This window comes from Nilaparvata lugens, chromosome 8 (assembly GCF_014356525.2).
Source record: "Nilaparvata lugens isolate BPH chromosome 8, ASM1435652v1, whole genome shotgun sequence".
Lineage (NCBI taxonomy): Eukaryota > Metazoa > Arthropoda > Insecta > Hemiptera > Delphacidae > Nilaparvata > Nilaparvata lugens.
In genome coordinates, this window is record NC_052511.1 from 48,335,807 (window position 1) to 48,363,744 (window position 27,938).

The following is a 27,938-nucleotide window of genomic DNA, read 5'->3' on the forward strand; positions in this document are numbered from 1 at the left end:
ATCCAAGTCATCTATTTTTGACAGTTTGTTGTCATTATTTTTGCATTATTTCTCTTCTAGAACATCATACATAATATAATTACAAAGTAACATGATAACTCTTGAACTTGAATACATTGTTCAAAATATAGGATTAAATTATTAGTCGCAAGTCATCAATAAGACTGAAAAGCAAAAAGTGAGGTTAGCTTTTGACAAGACTTCCTTATTTTCTATGTTTTGAGACAATATTGCAATATGCTTGTTTGTCAGCAAATATTTGCTCTGGATGCCAAATTCAACGCTCATCGTGCTCCAAATCATCCTAATTTTAGTAAGTAGCTTTCATCTCATAATTATTACAATTTAAGCTACTATGAATCAATGGTAGCCTACATACAGTATTGAATTCAATAATTGCTGCTTTATTTCAAGTGTAGAAGGACAGAGATCAAAGACGTAATACGATAGGCCAGATAGACTGAGCAACCTTATTGTTTATAAATATCATGATGAAGATAAATCATGATAAATACATGATGTAAGTCTTAATCATGTTTTGTAAGATTGAACCCAAATTATCATTATTTTATAAGTGGTTCGTCTTTATTGATCAGTGTTGATATTAGATAGGATATGTCAGGTTAATTTAAGCTGCGTTTACACCAAAGTTACTAACTATCAAAATGTTAGTAACCTAATCCGGCTAAAGTGTACGTCTAGTGCCAAAAAACCTGTCATCAAATTTTTGGTTGAGATCGATTTAGTATGTTATTTTGAGCACAAAATCACAAAAATTAAACTGCGGTCTTTATTGTTTTTAAAATAAACCAAGTTCAAAGTAGCACAGTTTCACGTATGCATTTAACCTATAGGTAGCAGCCATAAGTAGCTAATGTTAGGAAAAGCTTTAGGTTTTAGGCTGGACGTATACTTACACCACCTACTCCTTATAGATTCTATTAGATTAGACATGACATATCATACACATGATGAACATATGTGTTTGTCAAGTTCCGTTCAATCTAATAGAAACTATAAGGATTAAGCTATTAACATTTTGTTAATAACTTTGGTGTAAACACAGCTTTAGACCTTGTTCTTTTTCTATAGACGGCCTATCATTCTATCTGCAGCCATCTCTAGTTATTTGTGTATTGATTGTTTTATATTTAGACGAAGTCTGTCTGGCGACTGCCGGTCATGGACTGAATATACTGAATTACTGAATCCTCTGCACATAGGGGCAGTAGTAGCGACCACTAGTTGCTGCCAGTAGTGGCAAAACGTCATCCCCTTCCAAAGCGTCCAAACCCCTTCTCACAGGTACAATAAACTTTTAGTAGCCGCTAGTACTGTCCAAGTCTAGTAGACGCCACTATTGTCCCTGTGTGCAGGGGTCTTCATGTTCTGGATGAAATAATTTAGTTTACATAAAACCCCTTTCTCACAGGGACGAGAAACAGAATTTTAGTAGCAGCCACTAATGATCACTTCTAGTAAACGTCACTATTGTCCCTGTGTGCAGGTGGTTCAGTTTTGGATGAACTAATCCACAGAGTAGCTTGCAAGGTCTTAGATGTAATTTCTGACTAACGGTTCATTGACATATATATGCTATAGAGACAGCATTATTTTCCATGAGTTGTAATTTTTAAATGAGTAGGCTACTTTGAAACACTTATTAAGGGTAGGTTACTTTCAGGCTTCTATATCATTTGGCTAGGGCCACACGAGCGCACAAAGTGCGTCCGTTGCAACTTACTTTTTGCGGCCGTCGCCAATGACACCACACGAGCGTTGAGTGTGGTGCGTCAACGTCAGTTGGCTTTACGCAATTGAACCAGACGAAGCAATAACTTTTGCATGTCTCGACGTGCGTTGTAGCATTTTTCTGCGCAGTTCAAAAATCACCGTCCGTTACGACTTCCGTTACTTGGTACGCACGTACCTCGTGTGTTGTCACCAATTCACTTCTATGTATTTCTACAACGGACGTCAAAAAGTACGTTGCAACAGACGCACTTTGTGCGCTCGTGTGGCCCTAGCCTAAGGACACTATTGAGACACTAGGACAGTAAAAGACTCTAGCTACTTTTCCATACAGTGTCTATATTTACATAGTCTCTCTACTAAGTATAGTCCACTTTATAATGGCAGTGGAGAAATATAGGAGAAAAACGTTGCCGAACCTCTGTCTTGTCAATGCCTTCTATAGACTGTAGTTGATAAGGTTTATTGATGTAATATTAACTGTTCATTCTCGTTTAAAATAATAAATTATATTTATTATAAGCAAGAAATTATATTTTTCAATAATTTCATAGTGAGGTCCACGTTATAATAGCAGTATTTGATTGACAATGGTATTGCTATCCTTTTCTATCATTCAACAAAGCGGATAGCGCTATCTCTCTATTGCTTTGCTTTGTTGCCAGATCGTCTTTAAACAATGTAGGATGAATAATTAATTAACAAAATATTTCATCTTAATTATGAAAATTCTTTAGGCATTTTTGGAAAATATAATTTCTTTCTTAATAAAATATAATTGATTATTTTAAACGAGAATGAACAGGATATTACATCAATAAACCTGTATCAGTTACCGTCCATAGAAGGCATTGACAAGACAGAGGATCGGCAACGTTTTTCTCCTATCTTTCACCACTGCCATTTTAACTTGGACCTCACTATAGAACTTATTTATAGTCTCATAACGTGAACTTCACTATAGTTCTTACTGCGTTTATAACAATAGGGACACCAGATTTTGGTGTCCAAACACCAGGTGTTCTTGTCCCACTTGGCTGGTGTCATCACACTTGGGTCGCCAGCCCGGCCACCGCTGGGACACCAAGTTTATAGGAGTAAGATAACGTTCTTCCTCTTTTATGGTGTCCCACTGGTGTCCCAATGTAATATGAACCCAAGTTTTATATTGCACATGGCTTCTAATGGTATCCCAGACGATGTACTTGTGTAATATCATAGATAAACAATGGCGTAAGTAGATAAACCATGGTATAGGACGTTTATGTCGCATCTTTCACTGTTATCTCACGCCGATTACTGTCGATTATCGTCGATCGTTACAGTTTTGACCGGGTAAGAGTGTATGAACGGCACAATATGAGAAACTACCAGCGTCATAAAGGTTCACGGGAAAGAATTACGTGGACTATCAGCTTGAGATAACAGTAAAAGTTACGACATAAACGCCCTATACCATAGGATATCTACTTAGGCTATTGTTTCTCTATGGTAATATGGACTTGAAGGCAATCTTGTGTAGAATTATATCTCTCATTTATTCATTTATTTTTCTATTCATCAATACAATAACAAATTATAATAAGATATGACTTGACTTTAATATTCATTAACTTCGTTATTATGTACTTCCGAATGAATGAGAATGTAGAGGTTTTCCAATAATTTAGAAATGTTTCCTATAAGAGTAGCCTAAATTTAATTTATTCTAAAATAAAAGAATCACTTGATTAATCCTACAATTTAACAAATAAATTCATGACTTTATAGTTTTTGAAATGATGATGTTTTTCAAAATGAATTCCTTACAATTCACATGGTGTTTTCTATTGTAACATACATTTCTGTTATATTTCCAGGGACTCTATATATACGGAGACGAAACCAGCTGTTGAGGGAATCTGCTAAGAATGAGGTTTGTTTCTTATAAAATTTCAATTTCCTGATAAACTTAGCAGATCCTATATGCGTTATAAAAAGCTATAGTAGGCTACTCAGTATCCTATCCATCTATTCGTATTCTAACAACGGGGATGTCATGATGTTAATAAAAGTAGAACAAAATCAATGAATGGTTTTTGACTATTAGATTAATGAGTAAATTTTATCCAACTCAACTCACTGAAAATTTTTAAAATAAAGTGATACTCTCACTATAACTCTCAGGCCCTGTTGCACAAAAGCCGGTCAAATTTTAACCGTGATTAATTTTACGAGAACTAATCAGAGAATGTCTTTTAGAAAAGACGGCTTCTCTAATTGGTTCTCGTGGAATTAATCACGGTTAAAATTTGACAGGCTTTTGTGCAACCGGCACTAACACTAAACTTGGTTGCACAAAATTCTGTCAACTTTTAATACCGATTACATACCACGAGAACCAATCAGAGAAGTCTCTTCTCTTCTGAGGGAAGGTTCAATTACTTTTCAGAAAAACCTTCTCTGATTAGTTCTCGTGGTATTTAATCATTATTAAAATTTAACAGCCTTTTGTGCAACCTGGCCTAACAATTTGAAGTGCATGTCACTATATAGTGAGGTCCACTATATAGTGGTCCACTTATAATGGCAGTGGACAAAGATATCAGAACAACGTTGCCGATCCTCCGTCTTGTCACTGTCTTCTATAGACGGTAGCTGATACAGGTTTATTGATGTAATAACTGTCCATTCTCGTTTAAAATAATCAATTATATTTTATTATGCAAGAAATTACATTTCTCAATAATTAAGATGAAATATTTTGACTTTGTTGAAGTTCTGACACTGTGTTACTTGCCTAGAGGCTGATGAAGCTCCTCTTCAGGAGTGAAATGCATTCCTCAATACTCCAAGAAAAGTAAGTGTTTTTTTTCAAATATTTACAAGTAACACAGTGTATGAACTTCAACAAAGTTATTATATAGTGTTTCATCATGGAAAACAACTTCGAAATATTTTGGTCATGAATTATTAATTCTACATTGTTAAAAGGTGATCTGACTACAGAGCAGAGCGAGAAAGAGCTGGCACTATCCGCTTTGTTGAATGATGGACAATGATAGCAATACCATTGCTAATCAAACACTGTCATTATAACGTGGACCTCACTGTAAAGATCATTTTCAAGTACATAGGCCTACTCACACACCTGTAATAATATTGACGCAATTCGGCTAGCTTAGCTGAAGTGAGGCTCATTTTAAAATGTCAACATCATTCATAATAATAACATCAACACCTTTCCATTCAACCGATTCTGTTATACTCTGTCCAAATTCACATGAGCTCTGAAGGATTAGGCCGACCCTCGCTCCCCCACGCGAAGGCACACACGCCCGGCCTACCTGCGCTATTGGTATACTATGTATACAACGTAGTATACAGGTAGGCAGACTGTCCCTTTACTCACACACACACACAAAAGGAGACTGCGCTTGTGTGTGTAAGTAGTAGGAGGGTCGGCCTAATCCTTCAGAGCTCAAGCGAATTTGGACAGAGTATAGTTTGCAGTGAATTCCACCGTGGAGAAACAATAGCATAAATAGATATCACATGGTATAGGGCGTTTATGTCGCAACTTTTACTTTTATCTCAAGCCGATAGTCAACGTAGTTCTTTCCCGTGAAGCTTTATGACGCTGGTAGTCTCTCATATTGTGCCGTTCATACACACTTACCCGGTCAAAACAGTAAAAATCGACAGTAATCGGCATGAGATAACAGTAAAGTTGTGACATAAACGCCCTATACCATGGGATATCTTCTTAGGCTATTGTTCCTCTGTTATTCCACTATAGAACACTATTTTCAAGTACCGTAGGCCTCTATACACCTGTATAAATGAGATCAACTTTAAACTGTCTGTATTTCCCTGTAAATAACATTAGAATGTTCCCCATTCAGCCAATGCTCACAGTATAAAGTGAATTTCACTACAGTGTTTTCCACAAACCGATGCTTAAATTTAATGTAGAGTGAGAAGGCTCATGTAAATCTGTCAGTATTCTTCATAAATAGAACTGATGCTTCTCATTCAAACAAAGCTATTTCAAGACTATCTCAAGAGTATAGAGTGCAATAACCCATTCCACGTATTTGTCACTAGGTTATCACATCATACTCTGACTGTCTCTCTCTCACTCTTTCTCTCTCTTGCACTCATTCACATCTCCTTCCCTGCTCTTGGTTTGCCAGATCATCAAAACCGTTTTCGACTGTTGTTCGTCGAAACAGAGTAGTTGAGAGAATTTTTTGAAAAAAAGACTAGAATGCGGCGTGTGGGACGCAGCTGGTCGGACCCTTGTTTGTCTGTGAGTTGGTTTTGGATTTTGGATAATTTTTGTGAGATTTTGAAAAATGTCGTTGTGTGCTGTAGTCTAGGGAAAACTAGTTGTTTGTTGTGTTAACCGTTTGTTTACATTGTGTTTGTTGACATAGAACAGTTTAGAATGAAGTTAGTTGATCTCCTGACTTACTCAAGTGATAATAAACTGGTTTCTTTCAAGATATTCACTTCAAAATGTCTTGATCTATGTTGTAAAATCAATGTTTTTTATGTGAGTTGTAGTTTAGAAAGAAATAGTTGTTTGTTGTGATAACTGTTTGTTTACTTTCTGTTAGTTAGCTTAGAACAGTTGAGAAAAATTTAGTTAATATCTTGACAAACTCAAGATCTCTGTAGTCAATTGGTTTCTTAAATCAGTGTGAGTTGCGTCATAAGCAACAATGTGAAGTATTGTGACTAATCGTGTCTAGTCCTGTCTTGACTAAGGCTAGGCACACACCAGTTAGTCAAGTCAAGACTAGACACGTTTAGTCACATTACTTCACATTGTTGCTTATGACGCAACACACACTGATTAGTCATTGCAATTAGACATGACACCATAAGCAACAATGTGGAGTATTGTGACTAAACGTGTCTAGTCTTGTCTTGACTAATCGGTGTGTGCATAGCCTTAGGTTTGTCACACACCGATCAGTCAAGACAAGACTAGAGACGTTTAGTCACAATACTTCACATTGTTGCTTATGGAGTCATGTCTAATTGCAATGACTAATCAGTGTGTGTTGCGTCATAATCAACTATGTGAATTATTGTGTCTGATCGTGTCTTGTCCTGTTTTGACTAATCAGTGTGTGCCTAGCCTTAGTCAAGACAGGACTAGACACGTTTAGTCACAATACTTCACATTGTTGCTTATGGAGTCATGTCTAATTGCAATGACTAATCAGTGTGTGTTACGTCACAAGCAACTATGTGAAGTATTGTGTCTGATCATGTCTTATCTTGTCTTAACTAACTAGTGTGTGCCTAGTCTAACTCATTAGATACATTAGAGTTACTTAATTTCAAATGTATAATGGATGATCTTCAATTCAAACGATCAACAAAACCCCGTCCATTTGGTTGTTTTTCAAATAAAATATAAGTTTTTACTTTCCTTGCCGTATTACCATGGGTAAGAAAAGTATTGCTTTCCAAAAAAATTAAGGTACCCTGATTTCAAGTTTTCTATACGTTTCAAGGTCCCCTGAGTCCAAAAAAATGATTTTTGTGACTTTAATTTAGAGCTATATACAGACTTTTGTATCACCATAGAGAAACAATAGCGTAAGTAGATATGCCATGGTATAGGGCGTTTATGTCGCAACTTTTACTGTTATCTCAAGTCGATAGTCCACGTAGTTCTCTCCCGTGAAGCTGATGTGTCACGCTGTTAGTCTCTCATATTGTGCCGTTCATACACTCTCACCCCAACAAAACAGTAAGAATTGACACTAATCGACTGTAATCGGCTTGAGATAAAGTAAAAGTTGCGACATAAATTCCCTATACCATGAGATATCTACTTATGCTATTGTTTTTTCTATGGTATCACTTAACTATTCATACAGTGTAATTAATATTATTTTATATAATATTGTTTTTTGTTCTTTTGTACACATCTCAATGGAAATAAAAATTATTATTATTATTAATTTGTAACTTATGATTAGAAAAATATTCTCTTCATCTTCACCTTCATCTTCATCTTTTGTGACTTTGATTTCTAACTTAAGATTATTAAAATGTTGACTTCATCGTCATTCTATAGAATCTTAGATATTATATAAAATTTCTGGCTACACATTCATTAGTCGTGTTTCAGTCGGTTTTCCCCAAATTCTACAACAAAAAACTTCTATTTTAGCTCAGTTAATTTGAGAATTTCTGGTTTATTACAAGAATTAGCGTTTGAAACACAGTATAAATTAAACACAGATAGCATAACCTATAATTTTTATTTATTCATTACTCTACCTTCATTGTATTATCATTCATCTCATCATCATCACCTAGGCTTAAAATACTTCTAGAAAGTCGCCTTTGTAAAATAATAAATAAATATTCACGGATACGTTTTCATTATAGTTCTTGTTTCTGGCTCTTCCCCTGAATTCTACTATAGATAACGTTCATTCTAGCACAGATAATCCAAGAAATTCTGTTTTAATTTTCAGGAATCAAAGTTCAAAAGACAGTATTTACAAATAAATTGTCATTTCTCCTTGTTGCTGACGTTTCCCCTTAATCTCACTATATAAAACGTTCATTCTAGCAAAGAATTTTAATGAAATTCTGGTTTAATTTTCAGGAATAAGCGTTTAAAAACAGTATTTACAAATTAATTTTCATCACCTCTTGTTATTGACGTTTTCTCTGAATCTCACTACATAAAACGTTTATTATAGCAAAGAATTTTAATGAAATTCTGGTTTAATTTTCGGGAATAAGCGTTTAAAAAACAGGATTTACAAATTAATTTTCATCACCTCTTGTTGCTGACGTTTCCCCTTAATCTCACTACATAAAACGTTCATTCTAGCACAGATTTTTCATGAAATTCTGGTTTAATTTTCAGGAATCGGCTTTCAAAAGACAGTACCTACGAATTCGTTCACAACTTCTGCAACAAAGATATGGAACGTCTTTCGACCAGACTAGTCTACATAGCAGGAGCATCAGTGCTAGAAGCAGTAGTAGGGTAAGTTGGTTTTCAAGTTCATTTTTCAAACATATTTTTTTATTAAATTATTCAGATTTGCAATTAAATCAAAGTATTTTACAGATGGAAATAAATTGGAAATCGCATTAATTTGTTCCCGAGCTGACAATAGTACTTTACGTAACAAGTCCGGTAACTATGATTTACTGCATAAGTATGATTGTTTCTGCCTGAAACGTAGTTGAGGGAAGAATTATCATACGAATGCGGTAAATACGTTACCGTACAATATTTTTTGTCATACTTATCTGAGGAAGAATAATATTGCTGATAAATAGAAACCATTACCTGCTGCTGCTCGAGCTACTGCATTCTATAAACATGACCTGGTGCTCTAGTTCATAACATACAGACCCTTCGAGCTCAAATAAAATAATAAAGGCCGTAAGGTAAAGGCCGAAAGTAAGATTTCAGATGAGTTCTTATAACTTGAAACTCCTTAAATGAGTTCTTTTATTACTTGAGTTAGTATATTAATTGCTCAGATATTATTAGGACTCAGTAGAGTCCTAACATACTCGAATGTAAAGAGAACATATGATCTCTTTACAGTATAGTATACTGTAATGAAAATCACATGTTCTCTTGTTCTGCAAACAGCTGTTTACCGGCTTGATTTAATTCATGGAAAACAGCTGCAATTGAGTAAGTATGTCAATAGTATATTTTGCACCTAGAGCAGAAAATGAAATTTTTCCGGCTCGAAATCGGTTTTCAAGATTTCTAGACTAGAAAAGATTGAGAGCCGGAAAAACATTTTTGCCCTTGGTGCGAACGCTATTTTTCGCCAAACACAAAAATAAACAATGTATGAGAATAGTTGTTTACTTAGCACTTCCGAAAGCAGAAGTGGAAGGTGATAGCTCTAGCAAATCTGAGGTAATCTGAATATGTTTTCCGCCAAACACAAAAATAAACAATATATGAGAATAGTTGTTTACTAAGCACTTCCGAAAGCAGAAGTGGAAGGTGATAGCTCTAGCAAATCTGAGGTAATCTGAATATCAGAAAATTGTCCAAGTATTTTTATTTTCATTCTGATTTGTCTAAATAACCTAAAAGATGATGTTCAATTATGTGGGAGGTTGAGTTTATACTTTTTTATTCTTTCAAATGACAATAAGATGATATTATTATAAATGTTTTAATTATTGAATAATGAACACAAATAATGAAAAGTTTTTTGATCAGCTGTTTTTTGATCACCTTTCTTAGTTCCATGTTAGCGGCTGGAAAGGATACTCTTTCCGGCTTAGGCCGGAAAGAAACCTGTTTTGACGTCAGACGAGAGTCGTCTGCAAACAATGTCTTTCAGATCTACGTAGAGGCTGGAAAACAGCTGCTTTCTGTGCAGTGTGGCGAAATAGTTATTTGTGCAACTAGTGCGCAAAGTGACAGTTTGCTGCATCGAAAGAAACGTTTACGCCCGAGCCGTAGGCGAGGGCGGAATGGTTTCTTGAGTGCAGCAAACCAACTTTGCGCACGTATTTCACATTAAATTTTTCCTACAGTTACCATTGAATATGAAAAGTGGGTAATTATGGGTAAAATTGCCTGAATAATGTATGTGTGTTTGAATGGCGGGGGGCAGCTGTTTGGTGTGTGCTGTGGTGGCACTGTGCTGTCGTTGTCCTTGGTTATAATATATAATGAATAATAATTAGCGCGTTGTGCTTGGTTGCACCTCTGCTCACTATAGCAGCCACAGCAGTCACTGTTACCAACTTCATTTTGATTTTGCTGCACTGGTGCTCCATATAACCTACTAACTATTTTGCGTTGTCATGCTGCAAATCTGGAGTACGCAAAGTACTCACTTTGCGCACTAGTGCGGAAAAGTGATTCTTTGCAGCCTGCAATCAGTGCACAAATGGTCACTTTTCAGGGTATCTGTAGGAAAAAATAATTTTTGTATAGTAGCGCTCATCGAATTTCCATCTAGCTGTTTACCCTGTTGTCAATATTTGCAGTAGCAGAAGTCTTCAGGGTTATCTACAGCATTCAATTGGGAGTAGTTTAATAATTAGTATAGATATATATATAATTAGAGTATATAATATAGAGTAATAAAATTAGAGTATATTAGTTTGATAATAATTATTCAAAGTATTTTAGATTTGAATAGGGTTCATAATGGATGCACAATACGTAGGTTATGTCTGATTTTTTATTTCTAGTTCTCCTATAGAGAGATTCACGTTCCAAAGTCTGTACATGATTAATATTGGTGTTGCTATCCTTGTCTGTCATTAGACGAAGCAGATAGGTTTATCCTTTCCTAGCTCCGTACCGTTGCCAAATCGTTTATTTAGAAATATAATTGATTATTATCAACTATTAATATTCTATCAGAGAAACCGGGATGACATGGATCATGATATCAATATAGAAGGCGGTGGAAATGTGGGACTTGGCAACGCTGTTATCCGATCATTTTCACTAACATTATTTATTTATTTATTTATTATTTGTTGATATAATTACAAATCATATGAAGTAACATAATAATAAATTTTACATCTATTCACATCTAAAATACTTTGAATAATTATTATTAAACTAATACACTCTAATTATATTACTCTATATTATATAGGTACTCTAATTATATATATCTCTATACTAATTATTAAACTACTCCCAATTGAATGCTGTAAATAATATAATATAATATAATATGAATCTCATTATAGGAAACACCAATTTATTTATTTATCTCACGTTATGTCTCACTTGTGATAATGATTAGATAGATAATAATATATAAATATTTATAAATCAATTATACCGGGTGATTCAAGAAGGACTTTACAACTTTGAAAATTCCTTTAAATTGTATTAAACAAGGTACGTTTTGATTCGCGTAGTCCGCTAGTGCCTGGTCGCGTCGCTCAAGCGCTAGCGGCAGTCATGAATAGAATACGTTAATCCACCAATAAATACAATTTAATGTACATTAGGTGTCGTCAAGAATAATCCCATAAAACTACTGAGCCATTATAAATATATATTATCATCACACAAAATAAGTATTCACTACATCGACGGGCAAATTGAGAAATTCCTCTACATTATATAATGGGTTCTCTGTTAGCAGCTTTTTAACTTGAGTTTTAAAACCGGCTTGATTCATATATCTCACACTGGACCCGAGCGTGCTAGCTGTGTGTTTTGGTTTGAAAAACGGCTTAGTGTACCTTGATATGTTGCAAAAATTTGTGATACCTCAGATCGATGAGGATAACCGATAACACCATGTTTTCTTTATGCAAGATGGCGCACCACCACACTATCTGACTGACGTCCGAAAAAAGATGTATTTTGACGAAGTCGATGTATTTTTTGTAAATATTGAATGACTAATAAAATTCTATTCTATTCCGGGATTTTCTTGATGACCGCTTTCCAAATCAGTGGATTGGCCGTAATGCGCCAATTGCATGGCCCCCTCGTTCCCCAGACTCCAGACTGGAGCTTTTTCTTGTGGAGTTTCATGAAAGATATGGTGTATATACCTCCTTTGCCAGCCCCTCTACCTGAACTTAGAGCAAGGATTTGCGCTGCTGTTGAGCAAGTTACACCTGAAATGCTAGTACGAGTCTGGGAAGAAATCGACTATCGATGGGATGTCTGCAGGATAACCATCGGAAGTCACATAGAAAGGTAATCTTTAGTTCAAGGTAAAAAAACAAGTTTTTTCCTTTAAAACAACACCAAAACCAGCTCTGTACCTTGTTTGATATGATTTATATGAATTTTCAAAGTTGTAAAGCCCTTTTGGATCACCCGATATTAAATCACTAATTTATGACAGGTGACCATGTTGAAGAGGCCAAAGTCCACCCAGGTCTGTAGAGCCAAATTCAGTAGTAAATGACAAATTGTTGATATCTGTTTTGACCGTTTTTCTAGGTGAGCGAATCTCCCGACTGCGTTGGCGGCGCAGGGTGGGGTGAGGGGGGAATCCATGATGGAGGAGGAGGAGGTACAGTGCCTACTGCAGGCAAAGAGGGAGTAGTGCCTACCAAGGAGGCAGATGCATCCAGAGCCATAGTTGGGGGAAACTCCATAGCTGAGAATTATGCTTTCGTTGGGGTGCATCATATTTTCGATCAGGTAGGCTATAGTGTTACTTAAATATTATTTATAAATACTTTATTCTTTTTCATACTTATTGGCCCATATGAATAAAACCAGAGCAAATGCTCATGAGCAAGAGCATGGAGCATAAGGTTTTGCTCATGAGCATAAGGTAGAAGTATAAGCATTTGCTCATTTGTATATGAATAAGCTTTACCTTATACTCTTACTATATGCTCCTAAACTCTGGAGCAAATGCACACGTATTTTAAATATTTTTCATCAGCTGATTCGCCTTTGTGCCCTTAATTTGTTTTTATAGCTCAAGTAAGCGTTAAATAATATGCAAGTAGAGACACCGCTTGTGTTTGCGTCGTCTGCTCTGCTCTATCCATGAATTGAGTTTTAGGTTAGTTGAGTTATGAATATTTTGAAATAATTGCTTGAAAAAATGTCATCTCTATAATAATTTTCAGCATAATCTTATAATCTCAATAGCCTTCTTATAATAGTCTACACTCTCATCTTCTTAAATGCCTATTTCCTATTCTGTTATGGCTACCATTTCTTACTTTCCTTGCCCAATTACCATAGGTAAGGAAAGTATTGCTTTCTGAGAAAAATTAAGGTACCCCAATTTCTATAAGTTTTGAAGGTCCCCTGAGTCCAAAAACTGGTTTTTGGGTATTGGTCTGTATGTGTGTGCGTCTGTGTACACGATATCTCACCTCCCAGTTAACGGAATGACTTCAAATTTGGAACGTAAGGTCCTTACACTATAAGGATCCGACACGAACAATTTCGATCAAATGCAATCCAAGATGGCGGCTAAAATGGCGAAAATGTTGTCAAAAACAGGGTTTTTCGCGATTTCTCGAAAACGGCTCCAACGATTTTGATCAAATTCATACCTGAAATAGTCATTGATAAGCTTTATCAACTGCAACAAGTCCTATATCTGTAAAAATTTCAGGAGCTTCACCCCATCTATGCAAAGTTTGATTTTGGATTCTCATTATCAGCCTTCATATACAATTTAAACGAAAATTTCTAGTGGAAAAGATTGAGAATGAAAATCTCTGCTATTAATGTCCAGTAACATTTTCACCTAAAATTGAAAATAAGCTTGAAATCCGAGAAAATGTGATTATTAAATTGCAAACTATTGGCAACTGTTGGTTCTATTAAATCATTCACTACGAAGAGATAGCAGACCTTGTGTGTTTCCAGCGTTATTGACCTATCACCAGCTGTCTCATATCGTTGAGTAGTAGACTTGTGATGCACGAATACACTAGCGTCAGGTGATCAATTTTCATAACGGCAAGGAAAGTTGTGTGAGTGCACCACACCAGATTTTTAAAATAAATATAACTGTTCATTCTTTTTGAAAACACCCGGTGTTATTGTTATCACACCCTTAGTTTTCAATTTTAATTGTATTATCGCTGGTTTGATTTGATTTGTGTTATGTTTGATTGGTTTGTTACAGCATACGGGGGCAGTAACAATGTTAAAATTCGCCAACAATGACAGATCTCTACTGGGTTGTGCGTCCATGGATGGCACTCTCTCTGTCTGCAACGTCGGCTCCACCCCTCCCACACTCCACTGCATGTTCATAGGCCACACCAATGCTGTCACAGGTAACCTTTCACTTTCAAGTTAATAGATAGATAGATATTACGTCTGGTTGGCCTCAACGGCGTCAGACAAGTCAAAGTGCTAGCATATCTAAATCTAAAGTTAATAGATCTGTATGAGTCAATTTCAAGTTATACATTCTACGTTCAAGCATAGACAAAGATAGCACAAGAAAATATCCCATGTTATATGATTCTTAAAGGCACAATATTTCTTATAGGCCGTTAATGTTCCAATTTTCAATGTAAACTGAAGCCGATAGTCGCTGTAGTTGCTGTCAGTGAAGCTATGTGACGCTGGTAGTCTCTCATACTGTGCCGTTCTCACACTCTCACCCCATCAAAACAGTAATAATAGAAAGTAGTCAACATAATCGGCTTGAAATTTGGATTATACGTAAATGAGCTATACTATGGGATATATTCTTAATAAAAAATTCTAGATAAATAATAGCTCAAGAGGATATCCCATGGTATATGTCGTTCATATTCCAAATTTCAAACCGATTTTTTATTAACTGAAGCCGATTACTGTCGATTACTGTCTATTATTACTGTTTTGTTGGGGTGAGAGTGTAAGAACGGCACAGTATTAGAGACTACCAGTGTCACATAGCTTCACCAAAAACAACTACTAGGACTATCGACTTGAGTTAACATTGAAATTTGGAACATAAACGCCCTATACCATGGCATATCACCATAAATGATGCAGTATCACCACATATGATACAGTATCAACACAACTTGATACACAACAACATAATTTGATACAACACTTCCAAACTTTGAATGAACTCTAAAAAATCTGGTGTGGCGCACTCACACAACTTTCCTTGCCGTTATGAAAATTGATCACCTGACGCTAGTGTTCCCGCGCATCTCAAGTCTACTATTCAAATATTTGAGCCAGCTGGTGACAGGGCAATAACGCTGGAGACAAACATGAGGTCTGCTATCTCTTCATAGTGAATGATTTAATAGAATCAACATTAATTTGCAATTGAATAATCACATTTTCTCGAATTTAAAGCTTATTTTCAATTTTAGGTGAAAATGTTACTGAACATTAATTGTAGAGATTTTCATGCTCAATCTACTCCACTTGATTTTCTTTGTTTCAATTGTATCTGAAGCCTGATAATTGGGAATCTATCTGCATTGATGGGGCGGAGCTCCTGAAATTTTTACAGATACTGTATGGGACTTGTGGCAGTTGATAGAGCTTATCGATGAGTATTTTAGGTATGAATTTGATCAAAATCGTTGGAGCATTTTCCGACTTGAATTAAGAAGGAAACCTGCTGCACCTTGTATATAATCGCCAAGGACCAAGCCACACAAAGCGTTTTTTTTCAGGCGTTTTCAGACGAGTCGGCACAGCAGGAAGCTCTCTAATTGGCTGATTGGTTTGGTGTTCGGGAATCAGCTGATAATCAGCCAATCGGAGAGCTTTCTGCCCTGACGACTCATCTAAAAATGCCTGAAAAAACGCTTTGTATGGCTTGGCCCTTAAAGTCAGTGGATCTCATAGGAGAGTATTGTTGACACTTTTAATTTCTCACCGCCTTCTATAGTAAATATAGTGAGGTCCACGTTATAATGACAGTATTTTATCAACTTTGGTATTGCTATCCTTGTCTATCAACAGACATAGCCGGTGGTACTATCCTTTTCGAGGTCCACAACGATGACAATAATGTTTTTGACAGTGTAGAAATATGATTAATTAATGCAGAGAATTGGCATCGCTATTCTTCTATATTTATCCACTGCCATTATAACGTGGACCACACTATAGTAGTTCGGAACCAACCTAAAACAGTAGGTCCATTCATCTCTCATTATCATCCGTCTCATTACCCACGCACAAGCCTAGATCTCATGTGGGCATCACCCTCAGCATAAATAAAAATAGCAGTGATCTTAATATATATCATAATTCCTTAAATCTGAAGCTTATCAATATCAAGTGCTAAGGGAGGAACATAAACACGATCTTTAACGTTGACCGTAACGTTGAACACTCATAATACATTATCATAAACTTGATACTTCCGTGAGTAATTTGATGTAAAATTGGTTTGTATGCACCATTTTTAAAAATAAATAGAACTGTTCATTCTTTTTGAAAACACCCGGTATTATTGTGAATTTTTAAATTCAATGGAAACATTGACGAGGTGCATCAAGCAACACTAAATCTCATTCAATGGCTTGACGCACTGAATTTAAATGTATGACTTTTACTTTGTAAAGAAAATGATGTGATGTCTCTATCTCATACGATCTATATATTGTGATCACATCCTTAATAATACAATTAAATTATTATCGCTGGTTTGATTTGTGTTATGTTTGATTTTGTTTTGATTTTATAAATTTGTTACAGCATACAGGGGCAGTAACAATGTTAAAATTCGCCAACAATGACAGATCTCTACTGGGTTGTGCGTCCATGGATGGCACTCTCTCTGTCTGCAACGTCGGCTCCACCCCTCCCACACTCCACTGCATGTTCATAGGCCACACTAATGCTGTCACAGGTAACCTTTCACCTTCAAGTTAATAGATAGATAGATAGATAGATTTATATTACGTCTGGTTGGCCTCAACGGCGTCAGACAAGTCAAAGTGCTAGCATATCTAAAGTTAATAGATCTGTATGAGTCAATTTCAAGTTATAAATTCTACGTTCAAGCATAGACAAAGATAGCACAAGAAAATATCCCATGTTATATGATTCTTAAAGGCACAATATTTCTTATAGGCCGTTAATGTTCCAATTTTCAATGTGAACTGAAGCCGATAGTCGCTGTAGTTGCTGTCAGTGAAGCTATGTGACGCTGGTAGTCTCTCATACTGTGCCGTTCTCACACTCTCACCCCATCAAAACAGTAATAATAGAAATTAGTCAATATAATCGGCTTGAAATTTCGAATATAAATGAGCTATATCATGGGATATATTCTTAATAAAAAATTCTAGATAAATAATAGCACAAGAGGATATCCCATGGTAAATGTCGTTCATATTCCAAATTTCAAACCGATTTTTTGTTAACTGAAGCCGATTACTGTCGACTACTGTCTATTATTACTGTTTTGTTGGGAGTGTAAGAGTGTAAGAACGGCACAGTATTAGAGACTACCAGTGTCACATAGCTTCACCAAAAACAACTACTAGGACTATCGACTTGAGTTAACAATGAAATTTGGAAGATAAACGCCCTATACCATGGCATATCACCATAAATGATACAGTATCACCACAACTTGATACACAACACCATAATTTGATACAACACTTCTAAACTTCGAATTAATTCTGCAAATCATCATGGGATATCTTCTCATGCTATCATGACATAACTCAATAACACGAATTAATGAAAAGAATAATTATTTTTATAGAATGAATGTGATTGGTTGCAGGCTTCGACTGGTCAGTGGCCAATGACCTTGTAGTCAGCTGTTCGCTGGACGGAACCATCTGCTTGTGGAATGTGGCGGCCAAGGCGCGACTGCGCTCTGTGCCAGATCCTCAAGGTGCACAAGTGCTAGCCTGCCTCTTCCACCCCACCAACAACAACATTGTCATTGTATCCTTTCATCAAATTCAAATCAATCAAATCAAAACCTCCACTTGCCATTGTACAGTTCAATTTTCAAAACAAAAACACTGTGTACGTTCTGTGTACAGTAAATTGTTCCAGTTCCAATCGTAAATTGTTCCATCACGTGACTAGTGCAAAATGTTCCCATGTAACGCCATTTCAAAATCGTTGGCTTAAGCTTTTGGCGCGCACATATAAAGTTGATTTACACTAAAATGTGTCGTTTACTAGCTGCGTGAATGAAGAAAGGCTGTTTTACAAACTTACCGTCTAGAAAAGTGTGCATTTCTTTTATTCCATTACTCTCAAATTTTCTATAGAAAAAAATTCATTTAATGAACAAACATAATTTTGTTGGTTATGTATTTTATGGCTTGTAAAGCCGTGTTTGACTTACATATGCCCAGCTGGCAGTAGTCGGTAGAGCAAATGAGATTTAAGTATTTTTTATATTTTTTCAAACGTTTTATGTCCCTTATTTGGCATGCTAGAATTTACAAAACTCCCTTGTCCTCGTTTTATTGAGTACTGTATGCTTGCAATTATTTTGCTGGAAGGTATCTGACTGAATTTCAGATATACGGCTTGACCGCTGTTAATGTTGCCGACAGGCACTATTACCAAAGAACCTAACCTCAATCCTTTATTATGACTTTTATTGAATAATTAAAAAATGACTTTCATTTACGTATGGTTGCTAATAATCATAGTATTTAGAATCGTTATTATCTTATCTCTATTATTCGACTGATAATACAGTTGATAATGTTTCTGGTTTCGTTCAGTGAGACCTAGTAATTCTTTTTGCAAATAAATTTGAGGTGTATCAAAATGCACCGTTATAGGCTATTCCACGGTATTTAGATGAAAACGGTAGGGGTCATAAAATGTATGCGCAGTGGCCAGCCAGCTAGATTACGTCATCGCCACCAACCGAGGTTTTCAACAACTATTGGCAATTTATGAAACTTATTTATTAAAAACAGATGATTGGATATAAAATGACGTCAGCTCCACCGGAAATTTAGCACAAACATGCGCGTGACACCTACCGTCTTCTTCTATAATTATACTGTGGGCTATTCTATGGTAAACAAACAAGCTATCAGCGCAAGCGCAGAGAAGCAAGCAGACTACAATTCAATCGACTTATGAGAGCTCGGATAGTTTGAACTGTCACAATTTACCAAGCTTCGACTGTGGGGCAGGAATTTGGAACTGGAACTGGTTTCTGGTACAGAATCTGTCGAAATTTTTCCCATGGGACGCGAAACTTTTCACCTGGTAAATTGTGAATCGGACAATTTACCACATTCTATGTACCCAGAACGGGCTCATTATTGAAATAACTGATTTGAACATGAAATGAATTTAATATTTTACTCAGTTTAGGAGTTTTGTATCAAATCATGGTGTTCAGTATCAAGTTTAGTTGATACTGTATTATGTGTGGTGATACTGTGTCATGTGTACTGTATCTGTTTATGGTGATACATAGAGAAAAGATAGCATGAGAAGATATATGCCATGGTATAGGGTGTTTATGTTACAAATTTCACTGTTAACTCAAGCCGATAGTCCTATAGTGAGGTCCACGTTATAATGGCAGTGGAGAAAGATAGGGGAACAACGTTGCCGATCCTCTGTCTTGTCAATGCCTTCTATAGACGGTAGCTGATACAGGTTTATTGATGTAATATTAACGGTTCATTCTCGTTTAAAATAATCAATTATATTCTATTAAGTGAGATATTATATTTTTCAATAATTTCATAATGAATTTTCATAATTAAGATGAAATATTTGTTTATTTATTTATTTAGCGTATGGCAGCATCCACAACACATTTATAATCATGAAATTTGAAAAAAAATAAAACAATAGAAAATTCATAAAACGAATAAATAGTATATTTCGCACCTAGAGCAGAAAATGAGATTTTTCTGGCTCGAAATCGGTTTTCAAGTCCGAGCCGTAGGCCGAGGACTAGAAAAGATTGAGAGCCAAAAAGAGTTTTTTGATCAGCTGTTTTTTGATCACCTTTCTTAGTTCAATGTTAGCGGCTGGAAAGGGTACTCTTTCCGGCCTAGGCCGGAAAGAAACCTGTTCTGACGTCAGACGAGAGTCGTCTGCAAACAATATCTTTCAGATCTAAGTAGGGACTGGAAAACAGCTGCTTTCTGTGCAGTGTGGCGAAAAATATCTTAGTCACTTTTGACCTGGAAACTAAAGGCATGCTTCCAGGGTATTTAAGTAGGCTATTGATGCTGGTTTAGCCACCAGGAAATCTCCATGTGCACCCGTGTATGCTGATCTGGGACACTCCTCCACTATGTGTCTCACAGTCTGGACTGCTCCACACACAGAAACGGGAGTCAGCCTTCCCCCAGATAGGCACATCTACCATGACGAGTTCGTACCCTATTCAATGCCGACCATGTTTTACGAGGTAATCGAAGCCTGGTGGCCTTTTGGCTACAAATGGGATGTCAATGTTCTGCTTGCTGACCACGCTTGTTGCCAGGCCTTAGTTAACGGAAACCTGAATCTAAGGCTGTAATTGCCGTCCTAACCGGTGGCTTACGAGATTGCAGACGGCTCTGATTGGCATCTTGTATATCCTCATGTATTGGCAGGCTTCGATTTTCCTGTATCTTCTTGTACTCTCTAGTGAGGGCATTCATGCGTCGAAGATTTGGGGGTGGGATGTGACTCAACACCGGGAGCCATTCCACAGGGGTAGATTTTAGAACACCACCTATCATTCTCATTGAGTTATTTAGCTGAACATCAACCCTATGAACATGAGAGCTATTGTTCATTAATTATTAATATTCTACATTGTTGAAAGACGATCTGGCAACAGAGCAAAGCGAGAAAGAGATAGCGCTATCTGCTTTGTTGAATGAAAGACAAGAATAGCAAGGATTGCTATCATTTTCTATCATTCAACAAAGCGGATAGCGCTATCTCTTTCTCGCTTTTCTCTGTTACCAGATCGTCTTTCAACAATGTAGAATATTAATAATTAATTAACAAAATATTCCATCTTTATCATGAATATTCATTATGAAATAATTGAAAAATATAATGTTTTGCTTAATAAAATATAATTGATTATCTTAAACGAGAATGAACAGTTAATATTACATCAATAAACCTGTGTCAACTACCGTCTGTAGAAGGCATTGACAAGACAGAGGATCGGCAACGTTGTTCCCCTATCTTTCGCCACTGCCATTATAACGTGGACCTCACTATAGGACTATCGGCTTGAGTTAACAGTGAAATATGGAACATAAACGCCCTATACCATTACATATCTTCTTATTCTATCTTTTCTCTTTGGTATCACCATAAATGATACAGTATCATCATAAACTGATACAGTATCACCACACATGATACAGTATCATCTAAAATTGATACACAACACCATAATTTGATACAAAACTTCCGAACTGGGGCGAATATATTCAGCTACCGTCTGTAGAAGGCATTGACAAGACAGTGAACGTTGTTCTCCTATCTTTCTCCACTGCCATTATAACGTGGACCTCACTATATAGGATGTATCTTTATTTCACTCTAATTATCTCCACGATTCTGATTGTTCCTTGACTTTAGTGCAACTTATATTAGGCGGGCAATTCGAAAGGCTCTGTTGACCTGGTGAACATCTCGACTGGCATCTACCAGGGCAGAGGAAGTGGTGGCGGAGGTGGTAGCAGCAGAGTGGAGGGGAGAGTGCTCTCATTGGCTGTCGACGCTAGTGGTCATCTGTTGTGGGCGGGAACCAATAAGGTAACTGTATTCTTCGGTCCTTTTTTATTCAAGGGTAACCGTCCACTGGAACCGTATTCAACCGTTCCGTTCGGCCGTTGGATCTGACGAATCTTCCAGTCGTTAATTCGGCCGAATATGGTCGTCCATTGGAACCGTTTACGTCAGTCTAGTTGCCAATTATTGAATTAACTACTATCATAGCCACCAAAATTTTTCGTAAATAGTGATTATATTGAGATTTTGAAAATTGAATTAACAAATATCCACTAAATTAGTTATTCATTACAATAATCTTACTTTCAGATCCAATTTGTTCAGCAATCTTTGTCCCCAGATTCCTTTGAGCATCACGACGATGATATCTTTTGTCTCGCTTATCCCACAATGAAACATGCTCTTGAACCAAACTTATCAACGTTTCATTGTCCATAGTTACAACTTCATTAAACTGATCAATTTCAAAAACAAACAAGACTGTGAAACAATTTTAGGTTAGGAACACATTGTTATCTCAGCTCGACTAGTTAGTTCGACTGGATAGAGCCGGAAAATCCTATTCATTTCCGATCGAAAAATTGATCGGCCGGAGACGGCCGTGCACGGCCGTATGAACCTGTTGTAATGGCCGAGCATCTATTCCTTTCTTTGTTGGGGGATCGTTTGGTCGCGTTCGGTGGTTTTTGGCCTATGCTAGTTCGGACGAAAGCGGTTCTAGTGGACGGCCCACCCAAGGGCCTTAAGGTCCTTAAATAAATTGAACTGATTTCTTAGGTCCTTGGTCATACAACTATTGAGTATTCATTGGAAGTGTTCTCATTCAAGATCGTTGAGAATTGATCACTTTTTATTTATTCATTCTTTATTGATTGATACAATAAGTACATAATCACAAATGATAGGGAGAGAAAAAATAAAGCAACCTTGTGCTATTCCTCTCCCAAATTTAGATAGCGTTACACATAGTCCGAAATAGGTTAAGTCTTGTAGTATTATAATTATCTTCAATCAATAATTGGTGGGGAAACCCCCATTTATGCAATATGAATGGAAACATTATGCCCAATTTGATCTCGCTTGTGGAATTTTGACTTTGCACATTTTTTGCACAATTAGGTAAGTTGGATACATTGTATTATATCCATTATTCTTTATGAAAAATTAAAGGGATGATGTGGAGGCCAACTATTAAACTCATAATCATACCTTAACTCTGACGTAACCCAACCTGTTGTAGCTGATTTTTTTAACACTTGAATTATTCTTGATTATTGAACTTATCATAAAACTTTCGAGCTTGCAAATATTCTGCATTTTGCTAAGAAATAATACAGCTGACAAACTCATGAATAGAAATATTGAACCATATGGATTCAATTTTCTAAGTTTCAATTCTTGTCAATTCAATTTAATAATTACCGAAAACTACACATCTCAAAGAATTTGGAAATATACAGTGTATATGTAGGCATTTGAGGCGCATTCTTTATTGTCATATACAGTGCACAAGAATACATACATAACTCTTTTTAGGCTATAGGACTAAAAATCAGTTCACACCAAAATATATATTGCATTATCTACCAAGAATACTATTGCTAGGTCATACTAAATTTGTAGAAAATTTGTAATTCATATATTATTTAATAACAAACAACCACTACACAGCCACCAACCGATGGCCCAAAAAACTATACAAAATATAGCCCCAAAATACATAATTGATTTGCACCAAAACAACAACAATAAAGGAAAATGTCCCATATAATTCTTAGACTTGTGTGTGGGACGAGTACCATTATACTGATTTGATAGATTGATTTGAACTATAACTTCCATTGTTTTCTGTAACAGGTGTCCTAATGGATGAATTGTGATTTTAGGGCACAATACCAGTTACCCTGATCAATTTATTGAATATTTCTGATATTTCTCAGGGCACCATAACTTCGTTTGTGTTCGTGGTGAGTGGCGGTGGTGCCAAACTGCAGCGGTGTCGCAGGGTGACCCTGCAGGAGGGGTGTCCGGTGACCTGCATCAGTTGGCGAGCGTGGATCAGTCGGGAGGCTCGTGATCCTACACTACTCGTCAACTGTGCTGCCAATGTCGTCTGTCTCTACAGGTGCGTGCTTAGGAACCCACTTACAATCAATTCCTCATCATCAATATTACCTTATATTATTATTTAAATGTGGAATGATAATTCTATCAAATTTGGGAAAGGAACAGTTTCGAGATTCAGGCATGTTGATCCTTTCCCAATGATTCATAATGAGTTGAGAATGATTTATTTATGAATTTATAAATAAACTAGCCGTCAGGCTCGCTTCGCACGCCATATCCGTCTAGCCAGGGGGCTCCGCCCCCTGGATCCCCGACTGGATCGTCTAAGAACGAGATCAGCAGGCTCGCTTCGCTCGCCTGCATTTTTCATTTGAGCATTGGAGCACGTTCCAGTCGGGGGTCCAGACTAAACGTCTGGCTAAACGGATATGGCGAGCGAAGCGAGCCTGATGGCTAGTAATATAATATTCCCAGGAATAGCTCTGATTGAAGTAGCAGTGCCCAATCAATTTTTCCGCGATAAATGCATTTCAATCTTCAACTTGGTGCCAACCTAACAAAGTCAACTCAACTTAATGCCAACCTGACAAAATTATTAATTTATTTACCAGTTAACAACTGTTTCGAAGAGGTACTCTCTCTAGATTATAGTTCTATATTAAACTTAGCTACCAAATTTGAACGTTTTTGGTCCGGTAGATTTTTAGTTCTGCGAGTGAGTGAGTCAGTCAGTCAGTCAGTGAGTGAGTGCCATTTCGCTTATATATATATATATATATATATATATATATATATAATATATATATATATATATATATATATATATATATATATTATATATATATATATAGATTTTATTAATGTATTTCCTGTTTCCATGCATGGTACTGAACCAGGAAGGCACACTGAAACTGAATGTCAATTTTATAACTCATGTGATGCTTCCAATATTGTCAAATGTACGCAACTTATTGAATAAGGAATATCTTATTGTTTTTGAGTATTTTATTAATGTTGTTCCCCTTTCCCTTTCCAGGGTTCTGGACCAGGAAGGCACACTGAAACTGAAACGTCGTTTCTCGGTTCGCCACAAGTCGGTCCGTTGTCCGGTGCGTTCCACGTTCTGTCCGCTCATGTCGTTCCGCGAAGGCGCATGCGTGGTGACCGGAAGTGAAGACTCGTGTGTGTATTTCCTCGACATTGAACGTGAGGTAAGGTTCAACAATTAACGAAGCCGATTATATTTGAAGGAGGATAAACGTAATGTCAAATTCTCCCATGTGGCGTTCCACACATAGAACACAAGATATTTGATTGAATTGAAAAAAATAAATAAATTGAATTGAATTGAAAAAAATTGAATTGAATTGATTGGAATGATAGAAATTATAATCAATTAGATCATAATATCTCTAATATATCTTATTCATCCATAAAATATATCTTTTCATGATTTTTCAATGAGACTCTTTTTTGATGTTTATCTATCCAGTTTATTTTTACATCAACACTCTTTTAGAACTATCATTAATCTTCTTCCTGTTTCAATTTATTATAATAATAATATTTTATTCTCAACAAAAGTATAACAAAAACAATGTAATACAGTTGAAAAACGTCACAGATAAATAACATAATAACATAAAATATCAATCTTAAAATAAAACTCTAATAACATTTAACAATTCATTAAATTTAGATGATAATTTTTTCACTCTAACAAGAATTCGTCAACCTCATAGAAAGCCTTCTCCCTGAGAAAAGAATATAGTTTTGTTTTGAATTGTTTTTCTTCAACAATACTTCTCAAATCAGCCGGAAGTTTCGCAAAAAACTTTTGTCCCTTATAAGTAGGTGTTTTCTCAAATACACTCAGCCTATGTCTCTCAACTGAAATGTTATTCCTTCCTCTAGTGTTATAGCCATGAGTATCTGAGTTAACTTGGAATGAATTCAACCTATCCTTCACATGTAATATTGATTTGAAAATGTACAATGATGGAACAGTTAAAATACTTAGGCTACTAAAATACTCCCGACATGTCTGTGGAAATTTGAGCCCTTCCAGGTATCTTATTACGGACTTTTGCAGAACAAAAATTCTTTGAATGTTTTGCTTCGAGGTACTCCTCGGGATTCAATCAGTGCATAGTAGACACTTTTTGCTGTTGTTTTAGGCACCCGTTTAACAATATTTCTAAATGCAAAAAGTTACCTACTCAATTTCAATGATTATTATGATTCAGTTCAGCTTGGCAGTCAGTTGATGATATTGGGATGTTCAATCATATGAGACATATAAACATTAACCAACTCATAAGATTGCAACATTTAATATTTGATGATAAATTTTCTTTTCACGGAATTTGTCAGTCTAGTTTAGAAACAGGATATATATTACATTTTCTTGTAGCCTATATGATGTGGAAATAAATGGTTTGATTGATGGAGGCCCGGTTGCACAAAAGCTGGTTGAATTTTAATCGTGATTAATTTCACGAGAACCATCAGAGAGGGCGTTTTTGAACAGACGGCTTCTGTGATTGTTCTCGTGAAATTAACCTCCAAGTTAAGATTCATTAAGATTAAAATATAACCGGTTATTGTGCAACCGGCACAAAGCCTTGTAATATGTAAGATTTTACTGTCAATTCGATTATTCACTAAATAATTAACGGTTATTAAAAAGACCCTATAGGAATAAATCGAGATTCTATTGTGCCATGTATGTTACAAATAATATTTACAAATCATTCACAAATAGTTTTAATGAACTGAATAATTTTATTTGATGTTTCTGCAGGTTCGTCCGGTGGTGAACAAGTTGCAAGGTCATGCGTGTCCTGTGCTGGGTGTGTCGTTCAACTATGACGAGTCTCTGTTAGCAACCAGTGACCTGCAGGGCTTGGTCATTGTGTGGAGCCGGGAGAAGAAGTAGCTGTTATCAACCAGCGACCTGCAGGGCTTGGTCATTGTGTGGAGCCGGGAGAAGAAGTAGTTCTGTTAGCAACCAGCGACCTGCAGGGCTTGGTCATTGTGTGGAGCCGGGAGAAGAAGTAGCTATGTTAGCAACCAGCGACCTGCAGGGCTTGGTCATTGTGTGGAGCCGGGAGAAGAAGTAGCTATGTTAGCAACAGCGACCTGCAGGGCTTGGTCATTGTGTGGAGCCGGGAGAAGAAGTAGCTCTGTTAGCAACCAGCGACCTGCAGGGCTTGGTCATTGTGTGGAGCCGGGAGAAGAAGTAGCTATGTTAGCAACCAGCGACCTGCAGGGCTTGGTCATTGTGTGGAGCCGGAGAAGAAGTAGCTATGTTAGCAACCAGCGACCTGCAGGGCTTGTCATTGTGTGGAGCCGGGAGAAGAAGTAGAGGGATGGCTACAGAGAGAATCAGTGGACGAAAGGATAGGAGTATAAGGCGGATTTCACACCAAAGCTGGGCTGGGCCGGGCCGGGCGGATCGATTCGATGCCGAACCGAGCGGAATCTGCCTGCGTACGCACTGAAGCGGATTGCCGATTCGCTTTTTAAGACATTTTTTAGTTGAAAATACAAAATACTGCGCAATTCACTAGTGGAAGATCGATCTGAACTGAAGAAGGCAGAATCCGCTTGGCCTAAAACGCTCGAGTTGTCAAGCCGGTTGCACAATCCGCTCGGCTCGGCCCAGCACCGCTCGGCTCGGCCCGGCGTTGATTTGAATGCTGCCGACTAAAGGTCGGGACAAATATAACCGCACCGTGCCCGTGCCGAGGTACGGCCGAGCTACGTCCGTGACACGGTGATGATGGTAGGAGAACACACATATCCGTGCGACAGCCGAGCGGCAGCAGTGTCTCAGTTCTGTAGTGCTACTGTCCTCTGATTTCTGAATGTGTTAAACTATTGTTAATAATATCACATTATTTTATTGTAGCTGTGTGTGCTACATTACATTCCATCATCCTATAATGAGAATTAATACAATTTGTAT

At 36.7% G+C, this 27,938-nt stretch overlaps 1 protein-coding gene across 3 annotated transcripts; it reads left to right on the forward strand.

The window, feature by feature from the left end:
• Positions 1–27,857, forward strand: LOC111045984 (WD repeat-containing protein 13). Of its 3 annotated transcripts, XM_039434982.1 has the most exons (11): positions 3–313; positions 3,612–3,667; positions 8,639–8,761; positions 12,695–12,898; positions 14,355–14,508; positions 17,940–18,106; positions 21,764–21,925; positions 23,842–24,026; positions 25,005–25,179; positions 26,772–26,902; positions 27,332–27,857. In XM_039434982.1, the coding sequence occupies exons 1-11, from the start codon at positions 238–240 to the stop codon at positions 27,333–27,335; spliced, it is 1,437 nt and encodes a 478-aa protein (XP_039290916.1). In that variant the 5' UTR covers positions 3–237; the 3' UTR covers positions 27,336–27,857. The 3 variants fall into 3 exon arrangements, with proteins under 3 accessions (XP_039290917.1, XP_039290916.1, XP_039290918.1); XM_039434983.1 differs by lacking the exons at positions 14,355–14,508; positions 27,332–27,857 and adding an exon at positions 16,898–17,051 and having other exon boundaries at positions 1–313; positions 26,772–27,103; XM_039434984.1 differs by lacking the exons at positions 3–313; positions 3,612–3,667; positions 27,332–27,857 and adding an exon at positions 5,895–6,043 and having other exon boundaries at positions 26,772–27,103.
• Positions 27,858–27,938: the final 81 nt, after the last annotated feature.

Bases quoted from the DNA above. Each gene is read 5' to 3' on its own strand.
- LOC111045984 (XM_039434983.1), top strand. From the start codon at position 238: ATGCTTGTTTGTCAGCAAATATTTGCTCTGGATGCCAAATTCAACGCT. The intron at 3,668-8,638 runs GTTTGTTTCTTA...TTTAATTTTCAG, and splicing joins GGGAATCTGCTAAGAATGAG to GAATCGGCTTTCAAAAGACA. The intron at 18,107-21,763 runs GTATCCTTTCAT...AACTTATATTAG, and splicing joins CCAACAACAACATTGTCATT to GCGGGCAATTCGAAAGGCTC.